Consider the following 17,914-nt stretch of genomic DNA (forward strand, 5'->3'; position numbering starts at 1 on the left):
AACTTAATTTCTATTTTATTATTCTAGGTTATTTATTTATTTAAAGCGGTCAAGCCATACAGTCCACATCAAATAATGACCCTATGGTACAGCCGTCCTGTATTGGATGGCTTTCCAAAATGAACAAATTCATGGGCATTGCCACCAACTAGCATAATATAATCACTGTCTTTCAGTAATAACTGAGAAGGTACTATTACAGGTTGTATATCGATATTCAATAAATTTTACAGTCTGTGCACCCACAGAACAGCTACTTTTCTGCTGTGTGACAAACCGCGGGCAGAACTTCAGGGAGATCTTTAACTTGCTAGGAATTTAGGATAACAGGTTGGGATCAGTATAACTGGATGGCCGTAGCTATCAGAATCCGCTTACTCCACCTTCTCACTCCAATAATTCAATCCAGGCTAGGATTTTATTCTAAACCAAGAACTTTACTAAAGTCTTTACGGGTCAAATTAATATTAATTTTTTTTGTTACATTTGTACCCTGTGCTTTCCCACTCATGGCAGGCTCAATGCGGCTTACATGGGGCAATGGAGGGTTAAGTGACTTGCCCAGAGTCACAAGGAGCTGCCTGTGCCTGAAGTGGGAATTGAACTCAGTTCCTCAGAACCAGAGTCCACCACCCTAACCACTAGGCCACTCCTCCACTGTTGCTACTATTTGAGATTCTACATGGACGTCAGACTCACAGAAACAGAAGCCTGCGCAGCCTTCTACATGGAATGTTGCTAGTGGAATAGCAACATTCCATGTAGAATCTCCAACAGTAGCAACATTCCATGTAGAATCTCCAATAGTATCTATTTTATTTTTGTTACATTTGTACCCTGCGCTTTCCCACTCATGGCAGGCTCAATGCGGCTTACATGGGGCAATGGAGGGTTAAGTGACTTGCCTGGAGTCACAAGGAGCTGCCTGTGCCTGAAGTGGGAATTGAACTCAGTTTGGCTGAGACTTCCTTGAGTCTGGGGAATTCTCTCTTTCACTCCACGACAGGGGCGTAGCCAGACAACAGATTTTGGGTGAGCCTAGGAAAGAAGTGGGTGGGCACCAAGTGTTCTCCCCCACCACCAAAAAAAAAATATATATCTCAGCTGGTGGGATATAACACTTCTTTCCACCTTGGCAGTCTTTAGCAAGCATGTGCTAAAAACTGAGAACGTGCAGGTGCCAGTATCCTGGAGAGTAGCGTTTTCGTGCCAGTATCCTGGAGAGTAGCGTTTTCGTTACCATCAGCTGGCAGAGATTGGGATCCCCACCAGCTACCGCTAAACGTGTGCTACTGTTGGGTGAGCCTGAGCCCTAAGTGGGTGGGCCCCGGCCCACCCAAGCCCACCCGTGGCTACGCCACTGCTCCACGAATACCTTCTGGAGCAGGATTTTCAGGGCCGACTTAACCACTGGATCAGGTGAGGCGCTGGCTGACAAAGGCCTGCCAAAATCCCCAGCCTCTGACTTTGCGGCCAGTGCCTCACCTAATTTAAAGGTTACAAAAAAGTGTACTTTTGTCCTCACAGCCCTGAAGCAGCTAGGTGACATGCTGGCCACTGTAGGATGTGGACACAGTTATAGTGGAGTTTGAAAGTCTGGGCACCTGAGCTATGATACCTAAAGTTTAAAACGATAAGTACTTCTTTCTTTCCTTTTGAGTTATGAAAGAAGTAAATTAATAATTATTGGTTAAAGGCAAAGTGAAAGTTTATTTTTATGCCAATAATGATTTGGAGCTCATTAGATTTTGCAATCTGAGGTGTGTGAGGCTTTTCCCTTCCATTTTCTACGATATGTAACGTTGCACGGACGAGATCTCCCATAACATTTCCAGAGAGCCCAGAGGTACCTCATAGGGTCCGCATCACCATCTGCTTATCCCCCTCCATCTTTCTTTTGTATCACCTCCTAACGTATGGCTGCCGACTGCATTCAGATTCTCAGGATAGGGTTGATCCAGTTCTGAGTTTACCTCAGTGCATTCAGGCACTTGTAGATCTGAGTTCCCCATTGCATTCCCTAAGACAAGCAAGACTACAAATTCCAGATGCACTGGGCTGAACCCAGGACTGGATCAACCCTGTCCTGTGAATCTGGATCCAGTTGGCAGCCTTATCCTAATTGGATCCTGTGATGACTTAGTCCCAGAGTAAATGACCAGGGAAGGATTGTGGCCAAAGCTCAGTCCAGGCTTGAGGGTCCCTTCCCTGGCCCCTCTTCTCCCTTCAGCCCTTCTCCTCCCTACCTATCCTCGATGCTGAAGCCTCAGCCACTCCAAGCTCCAGTCACAACTTTCCCACAATCTGGCCTCATCCCCCCCCTCTCCCCACGCTGTTGCAGGGGTAGTATGTCCCCTTCTCCCCCACTTCTCTCATCTATCCTCTTAAAGGCACAGGGGTAGGGTTACCATATTTGGTCCCCCCAAAAAGAGGACACATGCCTCGCCACACCCTCCCCGCCCCCTGTCACCCCCCACCCCTTTCACCCCTCCCCCCAACACCCCCTAAAGGTGTCCTATCCCCTAGTCCCCTCCCCTTACCTTACTCTACTGCCCTGGTCATCTAGCTTCAACTCTTGGCGGCCATTTTGAATCGGCACCAGGACCCTCAGCATTGCAAGGGGAAGAGAGAGAATGCAGGGCAGTGCTCCGGGCAGGAAAGAGGGGGCTCTTTCCTGCCCCAAAGAGGTCACTAGACCACCAGAGCAGTAGAGTAAGGTAAGGGGAGGGGACACCATTAAGCTCGCCCGCCAGCCTACCCGTTTTTTTTATTTTCGGACGTGCGCCAAGGGGCATCTGATGCGCGTATGTCATTACCGCGCAGATTCTTTAATCGCTAGGTCTATGGCTGGCGGTAAGGTCAGAAACCCAAAATGGACACGCGGCAATTTTGATTTTGCTGCACATCCATTTTCGGAAACATTTTTTTAAAAAAAAGGCATTTTTGGAACGTGTGTTGTAAAATATTTCTGCGTGCACCCAAAACCCGTGCCTACACTACTGCAAGCCACTTTTTACCGTGGCTTAGTAAAAGGACCCCAAAATGTATGGAGGGAGACTAGGGTTTCTTCTGGGGTTTTTTTCTCTTATTTTTGTGAAGCATCCAGCGTGAGAACGCAGGAACAATGCAGAGCTCACTTAAATTATATTTAAATGAGCTCTGCGGTATTCTGCCCCTATGATCAGAGCACAGCGCCTTAACCCTATGCCTAGGACTAAGGCTCTGTTCCTGCCCCCACACCCCATCCCGTCAAGAGAATCAGGCAGTTTGGGCTGTCAAGGTCAGCCTGGGCTGCCACCGTGTCCCAGGGGAGGGAAGTCCACTGGACCCCCGGATTCCCCCAGAGAACGACATGTGGGGCTGGAGTTTCGGCAGACCCCCGACCTCCCTGACACCCCCCGACACAAGGGCCCAGGGGGCTGGAGATCCATCGGATCTCTAGCCCCCCCCAAACACCCAAAAAAAGAAGCCCTGGTGGCCCAAGTGGGCTGCTGCTCCAACCCCCATGCTCCCTGGTGGTCTAGCAGAGCCCTTCCACCTCTCCCCTCATACCTCTTTGACGGAGGAGGGAGTAGCACACTCTATCTTCATCCAGCGCCACCTTCATAATGGCTGTGCATTGGGCGGGGCTTCCCTACCATATAAGGGATGCTAAGCACAAGGAGAGAACATGCCACAGATGTCCGGATCGGTTCTGCCAGGGTTAGTTCTGTACTTGAACTGTGAACCAAAAATGCAAGCGTGGAACCGTTACTTGATTTCTGAAGGGGTGACCTATGAGCCTGACGGTTGTGCAGAGAGAGGGGAGCAGGGAGGGACAATGGTGAAAGTTGGCTTAAATTGCCTAATACCCTTGCACCAGCTCTGATCTGGTCACCCTGTACTTTGAGTGCTTTCAACCATGGTCCAAAGTTAGCAGATCAACCACAAGTGAAAAGAATCCTAACACTGTCACAAGTTAAGAACAAAGATCTCCCTCATCCCCCCTTACACATAAATAATATTTATAATAATTTACCCATTTAAAAGACATAATCCTCTTTGCTTGTGACGCTCCTTATCTATCCTACTTTTTGGTAGATCTAGGCACTACAGGGAAGTTCTTTGGGCTTCACACAGTACAACTTTTCTCCAGTACCAGGGTCTGTGAACTCACACAATGACCCATTCAACTTGTACATGTTACATTCTGTGGCTTCCTGCTTTCCCTTGTTCTAGAAATATCCAAGAGAGTAAACTGGCTGGCGTCTGGTCTCTGGGTTAAAGATTGTGGCTTCATTTCCATTCAAGGTTTTCTGTTTCTTGAACGGAAACTCAGGATACGTTTCACAACAGGTACGACTTGATTGCAAGCCAAGATTTTAAAGGTTATACAAACATCCCGTGTTTGACATTGAGGAGTACTCAGGCTTCTTCTGAAGAGTCTCCTGAGGTGACACCTTGTTTCAAGAACTGAACCATGGCTCAGGCCATAGTTACACTAAAGACCAAGGAAGATGAAAAGGGTCACCCGTTCCATTGTTCAGGGGGGGGGGGGGGCAAAAAAAGGCCAAGGGAGAGGGTGACAGTAGTTCTATCCTACAAGGGAAACAAAATAATTAGGGGGAAGGGTCTGAAGGATATAATTATGGAGGCAAGAGAGCCAGTAACTGAGGAAACAAGCAGTTCAAGAAAAATCACAGGAAGATCAGGCTAACAGCAAATATTATATCATGTGAACCATTTAATCATTAATATACATAAGCATAAGTACATAAGCATCGCCATGCTGGGACAGACCAAGAGTCCATCGAACCCAGCACCCTGTCACCGACAGCGGCCAAAAAAAACAAGCAATTTGTCCCGCCCATCCTAGAAATACTGTATTATTCCCTCGTCCATTCAATAATATTCTATGGCTTTTTCCTCCAGGAGTTAGGAGTTACGGATCAAGAAAGGGATCTGGGTGTCGTCGTCGATGATACGCTGAAACCTTCTGCTCAGTGTGCTGCTGCGGCTAGGAAAGCGAATAGAATGTTGGGTGTTATTAGGAAGGGTATGGAGTCCAGGTGTGCGGATGTTATAATGCCGTTGTATCGCTCCATGGTGCGACCGCACCTGGAGTATTGTGTTCAGTACTGGTCTCCGTATCTCAAAAAAGATATAGTAGAATTGGAAAAGGTACAGCGAAGGGCGACGAAAATGATAGTGGGGATGGGACGACTTTCCTATGAAGAGAGGCTGAGAAGGCTAGGGCTTTTCAGCTTGGAGAAGAGACGGCTGAGGGGAGATATGATAGAAGTGTATAAAATAATGAGTGGAATGGATCGGGTGGATGTGAAGCGACTGTTCACGCTATCCAAAAATACTAGGACTAGAGGGCATGAGTTGAAGCTACAGTGTGGTAAATTTAAAACGAATCGGAGAAAATTTTTCTTCACCCGTGTAATTAGACTCTGGAATTCATTGCCGGAGAACGTGGTACGGGCGGTTAGCTTGACGGAGTTTAAAAAGGGGTTAGATAGATTCCTAAAGGACAAGTCCATAGACCGCTATTAAATGGACTTGGAAAAATTCCGCATTTTTAGGTATAACTTGTCTGGAATGTTTTTACGTTTGGGGAGCGTGCCAGGTGCCCTTGACCTGGATTGGCCACTGTCGGTGACAGGATGCTGGGCTAGATGGACCTTTGGTCTTTCCCAGTATGGTACTACTTATGTACTTATGTACTTATGTACTTATGAAGCCGTCCAACCCTTTTTTGAAGTCCGCTAAGTTAACCGCCTTAACCACCTTTTCCGGCAGCAAATTCCAGAGTTTAACTACGCGTTGAGTGAAGAAACATTTCCTCCGATTCGTTTCAAATTTACCACACCGCAGCTTCATCGCATGCCCCCTTGTCCTAGTATTTTTGGAAAGCGTAAACAGACGCTCCACAGCGACCCGTTCAATTCCACTCATTATCTTACAGACCTCTATCATATCTCCCCTCAGCCGCCTTTTCTCCAAGCTGAAGAGCCCCAGCCTCTTCAGCCTATCCTGATAGGGAAGTCGTCCCATCCCCTGATGGAGGAAGGGGAAATCAGAATTGGGAGGAGTGTTGGAACCTTGCCAGATAGCCTCATGCAGGTCCTGGGTGATATCCAGCTGCAGTTCAGATTTTGGAAAGTTGACTACAATCCGTGACCTGGTTAACAGTTTTCTCACTTTATTCCAAATGAAGATACCTCCCACCCCTCCCCCTTGCAAGTAATCCAAAAGATAGAACTTGACAGGAAAAAAAGAGCTAAAATACCAGTTAACAGATCACACTTCTGTTCAAGAGCAGCACATCTGTGTGAATCTGGAAGCCCAACAAACATGCAGATGTGATCCTATGTACCATAGTTTTTCCCCCTTGTCTCAATTGATATATAGTACACCTAAAGTTTTACTGCCATGTGACTACCCTCAATACTTCTAAAATCTACTGAAAATAAATGACAAACAAATGGAAAAGTCCCATCTATGAGGTTATCAAACACTAAACGTAGCAAAATATCTCTACATACGCATTGTTATTGAGAAAAAATCAGATATGACAGACACCTATGCCAGATATGGCATTTACCAAAATCATTAGTAGGCTTCAGATAATCACTGGTTCTGATTTTTATGTCTTATTTAATGTCTTCTTACTGCCTTATTGTTTTTCCAGTGCTTTCTCAAATAATGAAAATAATCATTTTCCAGGATGAACGATCCAGACTAGAGAATTACCTCTCTTCCCTCCTCTCCCCCTATGTCCCCACCCGTAACCTCTGCTCTCAGGAGAAATCACTCCTATCTGTACCCTTCTCCACCACCGCTAACTCCAGACTCCGCCCCTTCTGCCTCGCATCACCTTATGCCTGGAACAGACTCCCCGAGCCCATACGCCATGCGCCCGCCCTGCCCATCTTCAAGTCCCTACTCAAAGCCCATCTCTTCTCCCTTGCTTTTGGCGCTTAACCGACCTTCCCCATTCATGATACCTACACTGACTACATAGCTTGTTACCTTTAGATTGTAAGCTCTCTTGAGCAGGGACTGTCCTTCCCCATGTTTTAACTTGTACAGCGCTGCGTAACCCTTGAAGCGCTATAGAAATGCTAAGTAGTAGTAGTAGTAGTAGAATGACACGGGGTTGTCCCCACTCCGTCCCCGTGGGTTCTGTCTCCATCCCCGGCTGTCCCTTCCCTGCCCCATGGGCTCAGTCCTCATCTGCAGAAGCCTCAAACACTTTATATTTAAATCTTTTTATTAAAGTATGAAAAGGAGCAATATGCTGTGCAACTGTTGCTTATAAATCACAAATAGAAAATAATAACAACGAGCAAACTATAAAACCCCTCCTCACCATCGCCCTCTATCCTTCCAACCCCAACAATAGCTGGGAATCCTAATCCACCCTGTTAAAATGTCCAGGGGTACAAAATAGAACCCGTTCTGTATGCCCTAGAGGGAGAAATATGCCCTATGAAGCAACGTTATTATTTTTAAATCTGTGGATGAATAAGAAGTCATCATCATTCTCAGGATTCAGTTTTGCTCTCCTGTCTTCCACAGTCCTTCCTGCAATGGAAGGTGTCTTCTTAGAAGGGTTGGACGCGGTGTTCGGGGTGCGGTCGCACCATGGAGCGGTGCAAAAGCATTGTAACGGCCTCATTTTTGTTTTCTATTCCTTTTCTGGTAGCGCCTAGCATTCTGTTTGCTTTCTTGGCCGCCGCTGCACACTTGGCAGGGGGTTTCGGCATGTCATCGGTGATGGTGCCTAGGTCCCTTTCTTGGTCTGTGACTCCTAACATAGAACCTTGCATGGTGTGGCTGTGGTTTGGGTTCTTCTTTCCCACGTGCGTCACTTTGCGCTTGCTCACGTTGGGCGTCGTCTGCCATTTGGACGCCCGGTCTCCCGGTCTCGTGGGGTCCTCTTGTGGTTTTTCGCAATCCTCCTGCGATGTGACAACTTTGAATAACTTTCAGGCTCATTTTCAAAAGAGAAGGATGCCCATCTTGCGACACAAATCGGGAGATGGGCGTCCTTCTCACAGGGTCGTCCAAATCGATATAATCGAAAGCCGATTTTGGACATCCCCAGCTGCTTTCCATCGCAGGTACGGCCAAAGTTCCCGGGGGGCGTATCGGAAGTGTAGCGAAGGCGGAACTTGGGCGTGCCTAACACTTGGACGTCCTCGACCCATAATGGAAAAAAAAGGGCGTCCCTGACGATCACTTGGACGACTTTACCTGGTCTTGTTTTTCTTACGACCAAGGCACAAAAAGGTGGCTGAAATGACCAGATGACCACCGGAGAGAATTGGGGGTGACCTCCCCTTACTCCCCCAGTGGTCACTAACCCCCTCCCACCCTCAAAAAACATCTTTCAAAATATTTTTTTGTCAGCCTCAGATGTCATACTCAGGTCTATCACAGCAGTATGCAGGTCCCTGGAGCAGTTTTATTGGGTGCAGTGCACTTCAGGCAGGCGGACCCAGGCCCATCCCCCTCCCTACCTGTTACGTTTGTGGAGGAAACGGCGAGCCCTCCAGATCCCACCAGAAACCCACTGTACCCACATGTAGGTGCCCCCCCTTCACCTGTAAGGGCTATGGTAGTGGTGTACATTTGTGGGTAGCGGGTTTTAGGGGGGGTTGGGGGGCTCAGCACACAAGGTAAGGGAGATATGTTCCTGGGAGTATTTTATGATGTCCACTGCAGTGCCCCCTAGGGTGCCCGGTTGGTGTCCTGGCATGTCAGGGGGACCAGTGCACTACGAATGTTGGCTCCTCCCACGACCAAAGGGCTTGCATTCGGTCATTTCTGAGATGGGCGTCCTTGGTTTCCATTATCGCCGAAAATCAGAAGCAACCAAGTCTAGGGTCAACCATCTCTAAGGATGACCTAAATTTCAAGATTTGGGCGTCCCCGACTGTATTATCGAAACGAAAGATAGACGTCCATCTTGTTTCGATAATACGGGTTTCCTTGCCCCTCCATCGGGACGTTTTGCAAGGACGTCCTCAAAAAACTTGGCCGTCCCTTTCGAGTCTCCATGACTCTCTTACTCAACACCCTCACTTATCACCCCTACCATTGCAATTTCCCCACCCCTAGCTGTTTGTTTGTCTGTCCAATTTAGATTGTAAGCTCTGTTGAGCAGGGACTGTCTTTTTCATGTTGATTTGTACAGCACTGCGTAAGTCTAGTAGCGCTATAGAAATGTTTAATAGTAGTATTAGTAGTAGTAGTAATGTGCTAGTAGCAGGAATACACAAGATCCCCCATGCAAATTTTGCTAGTTGTGGCCAGCATGTTTGCTTATTTTAAAAAAAAAAAAAAAACCTCTAAATATCGTGGTCTGCATCACTCAGACATAAATAACAGTCCAGTTCACTAACAGACTTCAAAGTAGAAAATGACATGGGGACAAGGTTTGTCCCCATCCCCACGGGCTCTGTCCCCACTTCTGCCACATCCCTGTGGGATCTGTCCCCACCACGTCCCAGCGGGCTCTGTCCCCATCCCTGCGGTTACCGCTGGTCCCCATCCTCATGTCATTCTTTAATCCAGACCCATGAAAACAAATTGCTGACTGGAATTTGTTGCTTGCAAACCTCATCTTGTCCAGCAGAGGGCACTAAAGGAAAATGATTGGAAGGGACTTTGGCAACATTGGTCTGTGTATGATTGTACGTAAAGAAGTGATAAGGGATGCTGGAGAAGCAGCAGACAAAACGGTGAAAACACTGCAACCTGGACTGGCAAATGCCAGGGAGGCTAGATACAAAGATATCAAAATGACACCGGAATGGCAGAAAAACAGACCTTATTGATACGTCGACCCAACATGGTCATGTTTCGGCGTAAGCCTGCATCAGTGTATCAGTTCTAAAAGACATACTGTATGTAAAATGTTTACACTCTCAAATAAAACATTCAAATTAAACATATAAATTAGGTGTTAAAATATAACATGAAAGTCATACTGGTGAACAAAAGACAAAACTGAGCTAATGGTGGAATTTTCTGGATGGAACCACATACTGAGTACTTTGCTGGCTGCAAGAACAATGTCCCCTAAGGAGTATTCAATAAATCATAGGGTCCTTTAGTACTGACCTTAATACACATGAAAAAGAAGGTAGAATATATACAGCTTGCAAGGATCATCTTGCGCTGATCTCATAGGAAACATCCAAAAAAACCCACAGGGATATTAATTAATTAGTGAATCATCTTGCAAGGACCACACAGGACAAGTCTCACCGACAAAACATAAAATACCTGCATTTCTTAGGGAAACATGGCAAGATAAACATCATTTTTAGGATCAAATGGATTAAATTTGCTTTGGTGGTTTTCTGTCAGTGCCGTCAGCATCCTTCGGATCAAGATTTGTATCATCATTACACGTTTTTAAAAAAAAATCTGGATTGTGCTTGCAGCGTGTCATAATTACAACTTAAGTGCCAAGTTTTTCTACTATTTTCAGGCAACCCTACAAGTTCCTGTACCCATGATGCAGATGAATATTTGCCGAAACATGGCCCGTGTCAGATCCCTCTAATAAAAAAAAATCACTTCTTCAGTTAGTGCATTAGGATAATCAGATGGTAATTTTATAGCAAGTTATTTTTGTATTTTGCTTGGAACTTTGCTTCAGAACTATTTATATATATTTTTCTTTACCTTATAAAAATATATATTTCATCTGTGGCATTGTTCATTTCTTCACACAGCTAATGTACACCTCCTAGACACGAGTACAGAGTATTGCTATCTTGTAATGGCTCTGATATATAAGTACCTCTAAAATCCCTACCTAATGTACTAATTGTATGGGTCATGAAGTTCATCCAAAAGGAGGTTACTGGGAAAATGAAAAGTAATGATGCAGGTGCAGGATGAGGTAAGACATGGAGAAATGTAGATGGGAAACTGGGCAGATAGACCATATAAGGGAATAGATAATTGGACAACGTAAGTACATAAGTATTGCCATACTGGGAAAGATCAAAGGTCCATCGAGCCCAGCATCCTGATTCCAACAGTGGCCAATCCAGGTCACAAATACCCGGCAAAATCCCAAAAAAGTACAAAACATTTTATACTGCTTATCCCAGAAATAGTGGATTTTCCCCAAGTCCATTTAATAACGGTCTATGGACTTTTCCTTTAGGAAGCCGTCCAAAACTTTTTAAAACTCCGCTAAGCTAACCGCCTTTATCACATTCTCTGGCAACGAATTACAGGATAGGAATTGATCTAATGGTGAAAGAAGGTATATAATAACAGGGGAATTCGTATAGAGTTAGACAACAACCTCCTACTTGTGTGTTGGATTTATCTCCTGTGTGCTGGATTAATCTTCTGGATGTTGTCTCCTTGCAAGTAATAAAGCTGCTTTAAACTGCTTTAAGCCTGACTTGGTCTCGTGGTGTTCGTGAGTATTGGTAAAATTATTTTAACAATCATCTTTCTCTCATGTTCTTCAGCCCAAAACTCCCTGCTACTTTATCTATTACCTCATGTTCTGTTCCCTGAACTCCTGTTCACATACCATTCTAACTACAGTCATGTCTGTTTAGTTTGGTCGGCCTTCACCTTTGGACATGATATGAGATTGAAGGGGGGCAGACTCAGGAAAGATGTCAGGAAGTATTTTTTCACAGAGAGGGTGCTGGACGCTTGGAATGCCCTCCCGCGGGAGGTGGTAGAGATGAAAACGGTAACAGAATTCAAACATGCGTGGGATATGCATAAAGGAATCCTGTGCAGTAGGATTGGATCCTTAGCAGCTTAGCCGAGTGGAGCAGGTGGGGGAAGAGGGCTTGGTGGTTGGGAGGCGAGGCTAGTGGAGGGCAGACTTATACGGTCTGTGCCAGAGCCGGTGATGGGAGGCGGGACTGGTGGTTGGGAGGTGGGAAATACTGCTGGGCTGACTTGTACGGTCTGTGCCCTGAAAAAGGCAGGTACAAATCAAGGTTAAGATACACATATGAGTTTATCTTGTTGGGCAGACTGGATGGACTGTGCAGGTCTTTTTCTGCCGTCATCTACTATGTTACTACGTTCTGTTCCCTGAACTCCTGTTCACATACCATTCTAACTACCATTTATTGGCTGCCAGTAAAGGTATGCCTAGCATGCCCACATGAAGGGATGGAGGAGAGAGAGGCAAGTGTTGCTTCCCCCCCCCCCCCCCCCGGCCACCCCTAGCCCTTCCAACTGCAGAGCTGGCTACGTCCGGAGAAAGAGCCTGTTGTTAAAAATTTATCAGCACACCCCTGCCTGTAACCAATAAAATGCCTTGTCCTGGATGCCACATTGATGTAATATATTAATCATGATCTGCCCATCAACCAGGTCAAAGGCACTGGAGAGGTCGAATTTTTTTAAAAATTATTTATTTATTTATTAATTTGCAATTACATTACATGTATATACTTGTTTAAGAAAATTGGTTAATAGAGATTACAACTATCAAAGGAAAATGTTTACCATCTATATTAAACATTTCTCAAACCAATATAAGTCCACATAAAGGAGTTCAAAATTTCAATATTGTTGAAGATTAAATAAGCAAAATATAATAGAAAAGATTAGACGGACGTGCATTGGACTCTATATTTCAATATCAAGCATCATTGCTAGTTGGAAGAAATCATTCCAACTGCCCTTCTAGTTGTGATAAAGGACTCAAGTTGGGAAGGGTCATAAAATACAAATTTTTCAGATTGGTAGTTAACGAAACATTTGCCCGGAAATTTAAGAAAAAAGGATGCTCCCAGTTGAATCGTTTCTTGTTTCTTCTGAAGGAATCTTTTATGGCGCACTTGTGTTTCCCTCGACACATCAGGAATATACACTAATTTTTAGTCCCTTAAAAAGTTTTTCTCGATTTTTATAAAACAATTTTAATGTCCAAACTTGATCCGGTGACAAGGGCTACCGTAGCCACCAATGTGGCCGGTACTAATTGTTCAGTATCTGAAATTTCTAGTAATGCTGTTACATCAAGTGGTTGATTTTCTTGTAATTGTTGATTTCTGGGTGGACTATAGAAAACTTGCACAAATGGAGGTATATTCTCCTCCTTTATTTGGAGTATTTCCTTGAAGTATAATTTTAACATCTCTCTTGGTGCCATAGTAGATAAATAAGGAAAATTTATGAATCTCAAATTATTACTTCTAGAGAAATTTTCCAGTGTCTCAGTCTTTCTTCTTAAATTAGTTAAGTCTTTAAGCATATTGTTCTGAACAACTTGTAAACGTTGAATATCTTTAACTTGTTTTTCAACTTGTACGTTCAATTGCTTTACTTTAAAGCTCCCAAAGTAACATTAGACTGTCTTTGGGCTCTAATAGTTGATTTGGGCAAAGCACTAATTCCCCAGATACAGAAAGTTAAACAAGATGTTGTCTGTGTGGAAGAGAAAGTTTGGTCATTAAAATTGTTTTATAAAAATCGAGAAAAACTTTTTAAGGGACTAAAAATTAGTGTATATTCCTGATGTGTCGAGGGAAACACAAGTGCGCCTTTTTTCTTAAATTTCCGTGCAAATGTTTAGTTAACTACCAATCTGAAAAATTTGTATTTTATGACCCTTCCCAACTTGAGTCCTTTCAAGTTGTAAGGCTGCAAATGAGAAGGTCCCTACCTCGGTTTGTTGTAAGGGAATACCTGCCGAATTTGAGGCACTTTGCTCCTCCATCGAAGTTTCAGCCAGCATGGTCATCCCTGTTCTCTCTTGATCTTCTACCGCCCCACGTCTTCCTCTTTCCATCGCCCTTTCCGGGTTTAGAGTCGGAGACGCCGTCGCTGAAGAGCTGAGTCCATGCGGCACTGGAGGAGGGGGAGGTGCTCGGTCGTCGGGGCTCAAAGAGACTTCCAGCTCTAGGTTCCCCTGCGTGCCTTCAACTGCCGCAGGGAACAACAGCGAGCCACTCACTGGCGTACTAGCGTCCTGAACCTGCTGTAAAAAGGAATCTAGTGGTCCACTTTGAGTTGGGGTGACAAGCCGCTGAGAGGCAGCGGCAGCGGCTTTCTGCCTTCTCTTGGGCATTGTAGAGGATCTCAAAAACAAAGGTAATTTTGCGGGAGCTGTATTGCACGTCCGTACTAGTCAGTGGCCATTTTGAACTCGGAGAGGTCGAATTTTAAAATGATGGCACATTGACCCTACTGAACAATCTTTTCCCTTGGGCTATCAAAGAGCCAATCATTGTTTCCATGCTGTGATTTATTCTAAAACCAGACTGGGTGGCATAGAGAAGATCATGATGAGTCAAGTAGTTTATCGTTTATTGAATTTTCTATATCGACATTAATTGCACAGCAAGTCAAATTGGTTAACAGAAGAAGAAGAAAGCCCGGGGCATGCCCTCAGGAGCCTGATTTAGTGGGGACAGATAAAAGAGAGAAAAATGTCTATTTCATTCTGAATAATTATCCTCCCGGGGTGGATGTCTTCGGTCAGGTAATGGCAGGATGTCATCTGCCATGCGTCAACGATGGCCACTGGGATCCCTGAGAACATCCTTCTTAAGATGATGTCCAGCTGCAGGCACAGCCAGTCATTGATGTCAACACGTTTGCGTCCTGTGTTTGCCGACTTGATGATAACAGTGGTCTGAGGGCTCCTGTACAAGAGATCCACCACCGCCCTACGGATGATCTGCACCCGTCGTATGTACATTTCCACAGGCAGAGAGGTGAAATGGGGCAAGATGCTGATGGCAATCACCACTTGAGGTCCACCGCCAATCCCATCAATGTCGTTTGCTATGTAGTGGACGTCGGCTACCATGGTCTTTGTCATTTTCAACGGTATTCCGTGAAACCTCCAATGAACTACGTACTTATTTTCTGGATCTGTGGCTAGTAAAGGGCCTATTCCTTGTGGCACATGTAAATCAATACTCTTTAGAGCTGTAAAAGAAGGAGATAACCAGTGTTACTATCAGTAGTATATACTTAGAGCAAAGCTCGTCAGTATAGGTGAACGAGGCCTGAGAAATGGATCAGAGGTCAGTTCTCAGATGTACGTATACAAACAAAATAAATAAATTTGGGGTAACAGGAGCAAAAAAAATGGCTTCTTTCAGAAATAAAGATGTGGAGGTTTTGTGAGCATTTCTCTTGCAGACCAGCTGCTCCTCCTGATTTTGGGGCCCCTTTAGTAAGCCGCAAAAGCATGTACGCATGCCCAATGCGCACCAAAATAGAGTTACCGCCCGACTAGCGCGTGGCTTTTGCGGCAATTTCATTTTTTGCGCGCATCCGATACACACGTCTGAAAAATATTTTTTATTTTCAAACGTGAGCCAAGCGGCATTTGACGCACGCGGGTCAATACCGCCCAGATTCTTTACCGCTTGGTCAGTGGCTGGCAGTAAGGTCTGAGACGCAAAATGGACAAGCAGCAAGTTTGATTTTGCCGCACGTCCATTTTCGGGCAAAAAAAAAAAAAGGCCTTTTTCACAGGCGCGCTGTAAAATGGATTGGCACGCGCCTAAAACCCTGTGCCTGTACTACCGCAAGCCATTTTTCAGCGCACCTTAGTAAAAGGACTCCTTTAATTCCCACAGAGCAATTTTTTAGAAAAAACCCCAAACCACAAGGCAGGTGGAGGAGATTTATTTTAAATAATAATTGAATTGTGAACCTTTACATAAAACTGTGCCGCTGGACAGTACCCAGAGCTCAAATCTAGACAACGATTCAATCCCACTGTATGTGAGAACAAAGAAAGTTCTTATTAGAGGAAGACACATTTTGCTGCGCGGTTGGGAGGCAGGGCTAGTGCTGGGCAGACTTATATGGTATGTGCCAGAGCTGGTGGTGGGAGGCAGGGATAGTGCTGGGCAGACTTACATGGTCTGTGCCAGAGCCGGTGGTGGGAGGCAGGGATAGTGCTGGGCAGACTTACATGGTCTGTGCCAGAGCCGGTGGTGGGAGGCGGGGTTGGTGGTTGGGAGGCGGAGCTAGTGCTGGGCAGATTTATACGGTCTGTGCCGGGGCTGGTGGTTGGGCGGTGGGGATAGTGCTGGGCAGATTTATACGGTCTGTGCCAGAGCTGGTGGTGGGAGGCAGGGTTGGTGGTTGGGAGGCGGGGATAGGGCTGGCCAGACTTATACGGTCTGTGCACTGAAGAGGACAGTACAAATAAAAAAGTAGCACATATGAATTTATCTTCTTGGGCAGACTGGATGGACCGTGCAGGTCTTTTTCTGCCGTCATCTACTATGTTTATGTTTATAGGCTGTAAAGATAAGAGCTGTACTGGTTAGTAAGACACACTGGGATAATTATATTAGGCTTTTTTGCACCTCTAAAATAGTCTGGGGTTATTTACTTGAAGAAATTATGAGTACAAGTTATGCATTATGGAATAGGGTTAAAAAGGTTAGAGATTGAAAAAGTCTGTACAGCTCTGGAAATTATGGTCCCTGGAATTTATGGTACCTTTAGGGGGCAGACAAGCAGCAAAAGAATGTTGCCTTAACAGCTTAAAAGAACCAGATCCCTGGAAATCAGATAAGCTCTGAGAAAGACAGTCTTGCAGAAGAAGGAACTATTGTGTGAAATAGGTATATTTTTTATTTATTTGTTACATTTGTACCCCATGCTTTCCCACTCATGGCAGGCTCAATGTGGAGGGTTAAGTGACTTGCCCAGAGTCACAAGGAGCTGCCTGTGCCAGGAATTCCACCACCCTAACCACTAGGCCACTCCTCCATATCCTCTAAGAAGAATATGTTGGAGATGAGCACAGACTAACATCTAGTTATGTTGCTGTATAATTGTGTCATGAGAAAATATTGAATTTGTAATTGGTAAGCAAATAAAAAGAAAATACTTTCTTATATCCTGTTTAATTAGCATTGGTTTCTGTTACCCCTCCAGCAGGTTCAGAATGGCTGGTTCATGCTAATTGGGAGGGGATAGAGCAGCCTTTATATAATTAAAACCACACTGTGCTACTGACATGCTTAGGTGTCCTGGAGATGGAAGTTGTGCAGAGCTGGTGTGGAGTTCTGACAAAACGCGCGTGAGTTACAAAATACATGTCTGACTACACAAACGTAGGTGTCCCGTTTGCACCTGATTCAGAGCTGGTGTAAGCATGTGTGTTGACTTTCTTTGCTAAAACAGGTGCCACAAATATGCCTCAGTTTTCACAGTTCAACCAGAAATACAGGTCCTTGGCTGTTTCTAAACAGGGCTCTGTTGGCTTCAGACTACGGGCTGATAAATCCTCTGAGTGCAACTCACTTTGCTGCCTCTGGAAGCTGAGTCCAGGGTTAGATACTGAATCCTAAACTAAATCCCCTTCCCTTCTTCATGGATTAGCATGAGAGAGGAGAAAGTGAGAATCATGGTATCACTATGACAAATCTTCTTCCATCCCTCTAGTACATGGATTGATAGCCCTGCAGGCAGGACTTACCCCTGACAAGTCTTCTGGCTTTGTATCTCTTGAAAAGATGTTAAATTCCTCTTTAAGAGCCTTGGGCTCCCTGTGTATGTGTGATCTGTGATTCCCAGCTAGGGCTGCCAACTTTTTGACTAAACCCCCCCCCCCCCCCTCCCCAGGCAGGGGAGGTCCAAGGCAATGTGCTGCCAGAGGTAGGGATGAGATACTGCTCCCACCTCCATCCGGTCTGGCATCTCCCCCCCCTTGCCTCCGCAACCCTCTTCCCTGTGTTTACCTTATTTTTTTTTTTTTTTTTCAAAAGGAGGCAGAAACTCCCATAGGCTGCCCTGCCGCGGTGCTGACGACACTGGCCGCTCTACTGCTTCCCACCTCTGAGGATACAGGAAGCTACGTCAAGAGGTGGGCCACAGTAGAGAGAAGAGGCCAGTGTCGGCGCAGGGTAGCCTAAGGGAATCGCTGCCGCTGTCGCCTTTT

General features: G+C 45.4%; 1 protein-coding gene across 1 annotated transcript in view; it reads right to left on the bottom strand.

Moving 5' to 3' along the window:
• Nucleotides 1-13,562: 13,562 nt before the first annotated feature.
• Nucleotides 13,563-17,914, bottom strand: part of LOC115458037 (NXPE family member 3-like) — a 36,232-nt gene continuing 31,880 nt past the window's right edge. The window contains 1 exon segment of the mRNA XM_030187809.1: nt 13,563-14,931. Coding sequence (XP_030043669.1) covers nt 14,399-14,931 — 533 coding nt within the window. The 3' untranslated portion in view covers nt 13,563-14,398.

The sequence above is a fragment of the Microcaecilia unicolor genome, chromosome 14 (assembly GCF_901765095.1).
Source record: "Microcaecilia unicolor chromosome 14, aMicUni1.1, whole genome shotgun sequence".
NCBI classification, from domain to species: domain Eukaryota; kingdom Metazoa; phylum Chordata; class Amphibia; order Gymnophiona; family Siphonopidae; genus Microcaecilia; species Microcaecilia unicolor.